The 9,373-nt window shown below is 32.9% G+C and overlaps 1 protein-coding gene across 6 annotated transcripts; it reads right to left on the reverse strand.

The window, feature by feature from the left end:
* Window positions 1–217: 217 nt before the first annotated feature.
* LOC110644080 (homeobox-leucine zipper protein HDG2) lies at window positions 218–6,961 on the reverse strand. Of its 6 annotated transcripts, none has more exons than XM_021796694.2 (13): window positions 6,552–6,961; window positions 5,714–6,243; window positions 4,863–5,077; window positions 4,641–4,758; window positions 4,228–4,416; window positions 3,666–4,106; window positions 3,483–3,584; window positions 3,055–3,255; window positions 2,800–2,974; window positions 2,443–2,714; window positions 1,454–1,564; window positions 952–1,349; window positions 218–686 (listed from the first exon to the last, which is right to left on the reverse strand). In XM_021796694.2, exons 2-12 carry the CDS (start codon window positions 5,816–5,818, stop codon window positions 975–977), a joined length of 2,304 nt encoding a protein of 767 aa, XP_021652386.1. In that variant the 5' UTR covers window positions 5,819–6,243; window positions 6,552–6,961; the 3' UTR covers window positions 218–686; window positions 952–974. The 6 variants fall into 6 exon arrangements, with proteins under 6 accessions (XP_021652386.1, XP_021652387.1, XP_021652388.1 ...); XM_021796695.2 differs by having other exon boundaries at window positions 6,617–6,960; XM_021796696.2 differs by having other exon boundaries at window positions 1,469–1,564; window positions 6,552–6,960.
* Between the last annotated feature and the right edge of the window lie 2,412 nt (window positions 6,962–9,373).

Raw genomic sequence — 9,373 nt, forward strand, 5'->3', positions numbered from 1 at the left:
CAATCCAGTCAAACCAAAATTATGAATTTTCTCCTTGAAAAATATTGAAGATTGAATAGCCAATAAAGTCTAAATTCCTTTATCTCCTCAATACTCTTTGAATAAGAAAATTTTATTATAAACCAAGTTTGAATAAGAAAAATTTATTGTGCATGCATTAACTTCTATGAACAACTGCAAACAAATATATTACCCACAAAAAAGAAGAAAACAAAGATAAAGCATATAAGAAAGTAGTCTATTTCAAAAGCTCTTAAAGATGGGGAAAAATAAAAAGCGAAGCCAATGTTTGACAGTAGATGCTGAGGTTTTCCACCTACTGATATGCTTCAAATACACACAACAAATATGAAGAAGGAAAAAAGAGGCCATAAATTAGGTAACTACTTGCACCAAACCCTTGACATAACTACAAAGGCTACAATGTTAAAAGTAGTAGAAACCTTGCATGGTAAGATCTCTAAGTTCTTAGCTTTAAACTTTGGGTTTTGAAGAAGTCAATTCCCGAACCTCTTAAATCCTAACAACACTCATGCTTAGTTGCTTACAGTAAACAAAAACAATGAGCACCAAATTAAGGATAATGTAAGGTGCGCTCTTGACTTCTCTCCTTCATCTTCTCTATAAGCCAAAATCGCCCCATGTGTTCACACGTCTCTCTTTTTTCCTTCTTCAACAGTTAACAACTGCAAAAAATTTGCATGTAAAATTAAGCTTTAATTAAGAACAAGACATAAGCTTTCTTTATGATCTATAAAAATTAATAATTTTAACCAACAGAGTTAGTCTAGTTGATAAGGATAGGAGCTCCCAATCAACTAGGGTTGAACTCTCTTGAGGAGCACTCTAGAATTATTTATCCTAAATAAATCAAGCCGATCTGGTGTGAAATTTATCCCGATAATAATCTTGTACGTAAGCACAAAAAAAAAAAAAATTACGTATGATTACCTATAATAATTAACCTTTGTAGTTCATGCGTTCTCGCACGATAAAGCTGCCTTAATCCTCTCAACAGTGCATGCAATCAAATTGTTCACAGTTGCAACAGAGCCAAGAGAGAGTTTGGCTGTAGGAACTGAATCAACCAAAATCTGGAATGCAACAGTTAGAAGAGATCCACCTGCAGAAACTGATTCGCCAATGCCTCCTCCATGTGTAATGGTAGTGGTTCCATCAGGAAGAATAGCAAATCCTGAAGGAAGAAGAGCCACATAATCTGGGTCTCCACCATTAAGTACTACATTCATCGCAACAATATCCACTGGTGCATAGATGACGAAAGAAGCTGTCGGATCAGTGCAACTCTCTTGTAAAATCAGCATGTTACTCTGGCTAGAATTCGCACTCTAAAATTGTAAGAATCAATTAATTAATTACATGCTCATATGAAATAGTAATTTAGAAGTAATGATGATGCACAATTAAATAGTTAACAGAAATTTATATATACCTGTGCGTCACTTACATTTACTCGAAGAAGAGACACACAATTGCCTGTATCCCTCCCATTAGCAATATGTGCCATTTCTTGGACGACTCCACCATTTGATAGAATATCCCACTGTAAGCATGAGCAAAGAAGCTGAAGAATTAGATACATTCTTTGAGGATTCAGGGGGAAAGAATTATATATTTTACTGTATATGTAATAATTTTGAAGAATGTTTTATCTTTATTCTTTTTTCATGTTTTTATGCTTCTTACTAATAATTTTGGTCAAGCTTCTTATGTATATATTAATTTAAAGTATTAATTATATTTCTGCAATCATAATTGAATCATAATTAACCAATTGTAATTATATTATAATTATAAAAATTGTGGTTGCTCAATTCATACACTTACAGATAATTGCAGAGAGAGATCATGGGTTCAATGCCAGACTTTCTCTTATAAAACAAACAATATATATTATGATTCCTGGATAGACCAAGTCTTGATTCCTAAGCTTGACAGATAGTGGCATAGAACATGCAGTCAATGCTAATATGTGTAGTCGGATTATTTCAAAGAATTTTGATATCTCAAAATTGATGCAAATCTTAAGTAATATTGGAATCATTTTTAAAATTTTGAATTTAAATACATTTAAAAATCAATAAGAGGTTTTTATTATAACATGGACTAATTAAATAAGGACTCATATTGTTATCCTTTTTCTTCTTTCCTATTTAATTTAGACTAGGTTTGATTAGCTTGCTAAATTGTTATTTTTATGTATTTAATGATAAAGAAAACAAAAAATTTATTAAATAAAGCTAAGATTCTATATTAAAAGTGTGAGAAGTCTCTATTGTTTGCAAATTAAAAAAGAAAAAGGAGATTCATATAACTTTTACATTTAAACTTCGAGGATTAAATTAAAAATAAAAAATAATAATTAAAAAAAAAACCAACCCACTTCAATGACCAAGGCAGTTGAGGTTGGAGTTCACATACCTCACTTCGAGAATTCTCATCACGAAGAAAATCAAAAACCCTTTTTGGTGGAACAGGTAGCCAGAAGGAAGTTGCAGCACTCAGCACAATCCCAGGAGGCCTACCAGGATCATCTACACTCTTTCTCGTCATGACCCTCACATCATCAGCTCCAGTTCCAGATAGTGTTGTCCAGGTATGAGCAGTAGAGGCACTGACTCCAGCAAAGAAGCTTATTACCATTCTTTCTGCCAGCTTCAACATACTCTTTCTCCCTTCTTGATTAGTTATCACTGTACATTAACAAATAAGATTAGTATTTCTATTATATTTTACTGCATTCTTTTTATTTGATTCACTACTAACATAGAATATTACCTCCAACGTCGCCCGTTGGAATGTTAGTTGCCATGGCACTTGCTAGCCTTTCACATTGCCTGTCCAGGGTAGCAACCCAACGTTTTGCCCCAAATGCATGGCCTGAGCTAACTAGTTGCTTGTATAGATTATGAACACCTCTATCATCCACTTCTATATGTTCAACCCATGTAACCTGAGGTATAAGATTCCATTAATAAATTAATTAACAGAGATTGTTAATTGAGAAGTAACAATTTCATGATTAGTTTGTACCTTGGAATAGCCATTAGGCATTTCTTGAATCAAGCATCCAGATGGCCTTCTCCGGCATCTTGCTGCTGGACTAGGGCGTAAGTTGTCCAAGGAAACATCAACGACAGCCCAAGTCCCTTCTGCATGTTGTTTACAGTACCTTACATAGTAGCTCTCTCGAGTGGGAACAAGTGGAGTAGGAAGTTGAAATTCAGCAGTCATCTATAAATCAAATTAAAAGTTAACACAATTATATATCCTCCATGATTTCATTAAAAAAAAAAGGGTACAAATTCGATACATTCTAAATCACTTAATAGAGCAATTAATTGCTTATCTTAAATAAGAGGTTGAATTCTGTTAGCATGCACCTTTTTCTTTTAGAAGTTCCCTAATAAAAAACATGCTAATGTGAAAAAGAATTAATTAAATTAATAATTGTATATTACCACTTGCAAGGCACCATTGTAGTTTCCCGCTACTCCAGTAGATAGTACTTCCAAAGTCATGGCTCTTGAAACAATGCCAGAAAACACAGTAGACCACTGATTCTGAAAGCCAAAATATACACACAACATTTAGGCTTCACTAAGAAGTAGAATAGGTTTGGAAATGGAAGGAAATAAACATACCACATCCATGAGATACTCAACCAGGTTGATGTGATTCATGATAACGACAGCAGTTTCTCTGGAAGCCTCGCATTTAAAACCAGAAGGTTTTGGTCCAATTCCTCGAGGGAAGATCCTGATGTATTCATCTTCGTTTAGCACAGCATTTGTTCCATCAAGGCTGCTTATCCATAATGGCTCACCCATCTGTGCCATTCTAATAAGTTCCTCCATAGCTGCAACTGCAAGCTCTATTATCATTGGCTTATCAGCCTCACTATGTGCACCTATTGACCTAAGCAGGTCTCCAGCTCCATACATTTCCCCTCCAATCCCTGGCTGTGGTCCGAAATTTCCAACGCCAAGTTCGAGCGGACGTGGAGGCATTGGAGCTGATAAAAGAGGATAGTTCACCACAGGCTTGCCAACATACTTGGCAGCAATGGCTGAAATACGATCAATCTGTAAAGAAAAAGAAGCATCCATCAAAACTGAACGATATTTGTTGGAAATGGTGAAATCCCACATCGGTTAGACTTTAAGAATGAAAATTAACTGTAATTAATAAATTAATTTCTATTACCTCTTCCCTTAATCTGGCATTTTCAAGCCTCAAATGATGTTCATCAAAGGACATTTCACCAATAGCAGTAGGACCTCCACAATTGGGACACGAGGCATTGCTAAGAGCTTCTCGGTACCTCATATTATCAGCCCTAAGCTTTTCGTTCTCAGCTCGAAGCTGTGTATTTTCATGGCGCTCATGCTGGGTCTGCAAGAAATCAAGAAATTACAACATAGGAAAATAATATATCCAAAAAAATAAAGTAAAATTGGATAAGCAGATCCAAAGCTAATGTAAACACAACACAACACCACCCCCGGGAACCCCCAAGAAAAAAAAAGTTCCGTAAAGGAAATAGCAAGATATCGTAACGTTCCTTATGGAGTCCAGATTTGCAAAGTCCAGGCTAAGGTTATGCAGAGACTTTATACCTTCATTTGGGTGCGCTTGTTTTGGAACCAAAATTTGACCTGCAATGGCTCCAACCCTAATTCACGGCTTAGCTCCTTCCTTTGCTTGTCATCTGGGTGTGGACACTCTTTGAAGAAACTAAAATGTAAATTAAAATTAAAAAAAAAATGTTAATATCAATAACAATAAAATTTAACCAGAAATGAGTTAATCAAGGTGAAGCCAATTATAAGCTAGCTTACGCTTCCATTTCTTGGATCTGATGCTGCGTATGGCGATGATATCGCTTCTTTTTGGGGCGTTGATCTTGATCGTCGCCAGAGGCACCTTCATGGTTATCGCTGCCGGATTTAGTATTAGTACTGTCAAATTCTTCATCTCTGATTCGAGCTAAATCGCTTTCGGAGGTGTTTTGAGTCATATCCAGATGGTGAAGTTGACCGTCTATCATATTTGGCTGGAACATATCTACAGATCTTTAAGATTTCTTGAAGCTTATGGTTTTTCAATCTAACAAGAGAATGGAAAAGAAAATTTCCACTCAAAAGAAAGGCTAAAACACACACCCCCCAACATATAAAGAGTATTTGTGTGCTTATTAGTGAAGTGTTAGGCAAGGAAATAGGAGTTTGAAATCTTTATCTAACATGAACAGAACATCTAGATCTTGCAGATGAAAAAACTCGCGTCAAGAAATCATTGGAAAATGAAATGAAGCTTTGAAGCTGTACTAGCATTTTATATCTCTTCTTTCTGTGTGTCTGCGAGTGTTTGTGCTGTGGCAGAGAGCAAAAGGCTTGACGCGTTTTTGCAAGAATCGAGGAGGATTTTGCTTGAAATGACAAATTAGTCTTGACTAATGACCTAAATCGCCGACATAATACGCCTTTTAAGCTCCTTTAACAGTAGAACTAGAGAAGATGAGAAGATCTGCTTTGCGGAATATAAGGGTTTTAAGTACAAAGAAATGAGAAGTCACTGAAGATGAAAACACCAAACCCACATCAACCAAACAAATGAGAGCATGAAAGGTTTTTAGATCAAAGAGAAATTAATTAATTAATTAACAAGTCATGAATAATTAAGCACCGACCTGACCAAGGGTAAGCCCCGAAGATGATCCAAACCCACCAACACTCCCATTTGTCCCAATCACCGACGGCATGTTTCTCGCCGGAATCATTACTCCGGCTGGCATATTTCACTAACCCACGAACCCTACTAAGCTGTATAAAAAATGATAAACGCACTAGTTTCTCACTTCTCAGTCTAGAAAGTGGCCGTAGGTTTGGAGTTTTCCTTTATATGGAGATTAGAGAGGGTAACGTTATCATAGATTCTCTGGCAGACACAGCTGACTTTGGTTTTCGGTTCTGCCGTTGAAATGGGTCTCTCTCTTTCTTAGGTCTATCTTGCTCTTACGTACTAATGTAAGAGATAGACACAGAATATAATAAAAAGATAGAGTTGACAAAATTTCTTTTATACCATCTTTGACATACAAAAATCTGGCAAAACCACCCTCTAAATGCAAATAAATATAAATATTATATGCAACGCCCAACTAAGATCACCCAGAATCCAACTTTGCCTTGGCTGCCTCCTAGCTTGCTTTAGCCCTATCTGTTCCAAGCAAAAGGAAACAAAAAACACAAGGTTAGAAAAAAAAAAAAAAGTAAGAAATGATAGAGAGATTGCAAAAATGAAAATGAGAAGCTTTGCAAAACCACTGAGCCATGAAAAGTGCCAAAAATGGAGACCAGAGTGAGAGAATCTATCCACTCTCTCTCTCTCTCTCTCTCTCTCTCTCTGTGTGTGTGTGTGTGTGTGTGTGTGTGTGAAAACCTAGTTATACAGAAATTTAATGATTCGCCACAAAAGAAAAAAGCCCATGAAGAGGAGAAGGGTTTTGGATCTGGTATTGAGGATACCTTGTGGAAGAGAAAGAACAGTCTTGGAGGGAAGGGGAGGGGAGGGGAGGGTTTTAAGTGGTTACCTGAGCAGCTTTGGCAAGAGCTTTTAAGGTAAGAAGTAGGTAAGAAGATATGAGAGTGAAAAAGGGAAAGAGAAAGGCAAGAAGAAAAAGGAAAGAGGCAAGGAAATTTTCAAAAAAGAAGGAAGAAGATGAAGATGAAGATGAAGGAGAAAATCAAAGGGAAGGAGAAAGAGGGATACAGATGGACGAAAATGTGGCAGCGAGGAGTTATTGCAGAGCGTATAGAGAGGATGCAATAGCATTTAATGGCGGAGAGGTGTAATTGCTAAGGGAGATAAAGAGAAAGAAAGAGAGATATAGGGAGAGAGAAGCATTTGATGTGTTTAATTTTCCCATAGGGAGAGAGTGGATGGTGCAACGAATGACGGCTACCAAACTCCTACGATATTTGGCTCTCCCCTCTCTACCTTAAAATCGTATTTAAATTTCTCCGTTTACTTTCTCTACACAATCTTAATTTCTTTTATTCCACAAACTAAGAATTGTTTTTCCTTAATAATAAATTTAAACTCTTCTATCACATAATATTTATATTAATATTTAAAAATTAAAATAATATTTCAATTAAAATAAAAAAAATAATATTATAATTTTTATATTTAACAGTTAATTCAATAGATATTTTATAAATATTTTTATTTTAAATTACTATATAAATAATTAACCATTAATAGCTAACAAAATAATTGGTAACCACTAAAACAGCTAATATTATCTAATATATTGATAAAAAAAAAATTTAAAATTTTTGTGAGAATAAATTACATTTTTCATATTATTTTTGCAAAAAAAATAAAGTTAAAATATTTAAAACTGAATTTTTTTAGAATGGTATAATAACTCAAACATAGTGATGTTTCTTCTTATCAAATTTTAATTCAAGATAATTATACCCAAAAATAAAATTCTTTTTCCAACTCAAAACCAATGGAGCACCATGCTTTTTACAACTGCCTGCGCTGCCCCCTTAGCAAGGTAAAACAGTTTCATCTTATACTTGAATTAATATTTGAAAAAAAAATTTGAGGCAAGCCCATATTTTAATTAAGTTCTTCATTGATTACATTATGAAAATTGATCATACTGAAAGAGAAGAAAGTCAATTTCCCAATTTCCTTAAACATACATGGGAGATCAAATAAGAAAAAAAAAAATTTTTTTTGTGGTGTTTAAGGCATTTAGCAATTTAGTGGAGTACAGTGAGCAATATATATATATATATATATATATATATATATATATATATATATATATATATATCATGGAAAATCATTAAAATCAAAAAAATTAGTTATTTAGCAAATTTGCATTATTATTTTGAATATTATAAATTAATTTTATATTTCCCTAATACTTAGGTTCACATTTTCATTTCTGCCAATACTTTTTTTATACAAAATTAAAAAATTCCATATGTCTCCCAATTGGTTAGTTATTAATAATAATAACAATAATAATATTATGTAGAGGTGGTGCAATTTTTTTTTTATTATTAACGGATAAAATATATGTACACACAAGTTAAGAATTGACTGCCATTAAAACCATAAAGAAAAAAAATTAAAATCATGGAAAACTTTTTATTTATGAATTGTATAAGAATTTTTCAATAGCATTATTATTATTTTATTTCTCTTATTTTTATGAAGTTTTTATTTTCTTATTCTCCCTTTATACAAAGTTGATTTAATTCCTCATATAGTTATCTTATTCCAATTTGTGGGTTTTATGTTTAGATTTTCCACGTGGAAGGTTTTTGTTAGCTTGGTATTATTATTTATTAATTTTACTGAATAAATATGGTATCTCAAAAGATGACAACAATTATAATAGATAACTCCACTCAAAAAGATGATAAGACATCAAAACAATTCAAGAATTATACAGAAGGGATTTCCTATGCAATGTTTCCAAATATTTGCTTTATTTTATAAGGTTAGATTATAATTTTTCGTTATTAATAATACTGTTGATTGTAGATTCCATACGGCTACTTTTATTTATTAAATGTCACTTTAATTTATAAAGTATATATGTATACATGTTCCATCTGTTTTCTTTTAAAACAAAGAAAGTGTCATTCTTATTCTTTAACTTTATGAAATAAGAAAAAATTCTTAATATATTATTTGAATTCCTAGTATAACTCTTCATAATAATTGTCGTAATTTTTTGAAAAATTATTTTTATTATCTAAAATATATAAATAATAATAAATAGTTGGGTCAATGACGTGGAGTTATCTTCAAACAGACTTTACTTGCAATGTTAAGAGTTCAAATCCTGTAATCGTTCTTGTTAAAGAGGTTTCACTTGAATATCATTTCTGGGCCAAGGTTGCGGTCGAGTGTGGGAATACCATAAAACTACCCACAAACCCTAAACTAAAATTTGATTGAGAAAGATTTGGGAGAGGAATTGAGAGAGATATTTAATCAATTCTTTTTTAATACAATTATTGGATGAATATATATTTGAATTTTGGTATTTTAAATATATTAATTGCAGAATTCAGAGTGCCAAGTGTGAAAGGTTAATTCAGAAATTCTTTCTCCACAAATACTTTAAAAGGAAATATATATAAATGACATAAGATGATAATTAAGAATGTTTTGGGATAAATACCTCAAAACAATAATAGTATGTTGTGTTTGTTTTTATAAGTAAATCCTTGACAAATTCAATTAAAATATAATATTCCGTGAAAAATAATTTCAAAATAAATTATATCAATTATAAATTATATTTAATTTACCA

The sequence above is a fragment of the Hevea brasiliensis genome, chromosome 7 (assembly GCF_030052815.1).
Source record: "Hevea brasiliensis isolate MT/VB/25A 57/8 chromosome 7, ASM3005281v1, whole genome shotgun sequence".
In the NCBI taxonomy this organism is placed as follows: Eukaryota; Viridiplantae; Streptophyta; class Magnoliopsida; order Malpighiales; family Euphorbiaceae; genus Hevea; species Hevea brasiliensis.

Excerpts from the sequence above, each read along its gene's own strand:
- LOC110644080 (XM_021796694.2), bottom strand. The coding sequence starts at position 5,818 with ATGCCAGCCGGAGTAATGATTCCGGCGAGAAACATGCCGTCGGTGATT. Across the intron at positions 4,107-4,227 it reads ATGCCAGATTAAGGGAAGAG|ATTGATCGTATTTCAGCCAT; the intron begins GTAATAGAAATT and ends TTTTCTTTACAG. Across the intron at positions 2,715-2,799 it reads TCCAACGGGCGACGTTGGAG|TGATAACTAATCAAGAAGGG; the intron begins GTAATATTCTAT and ends GTTAATGTACAG.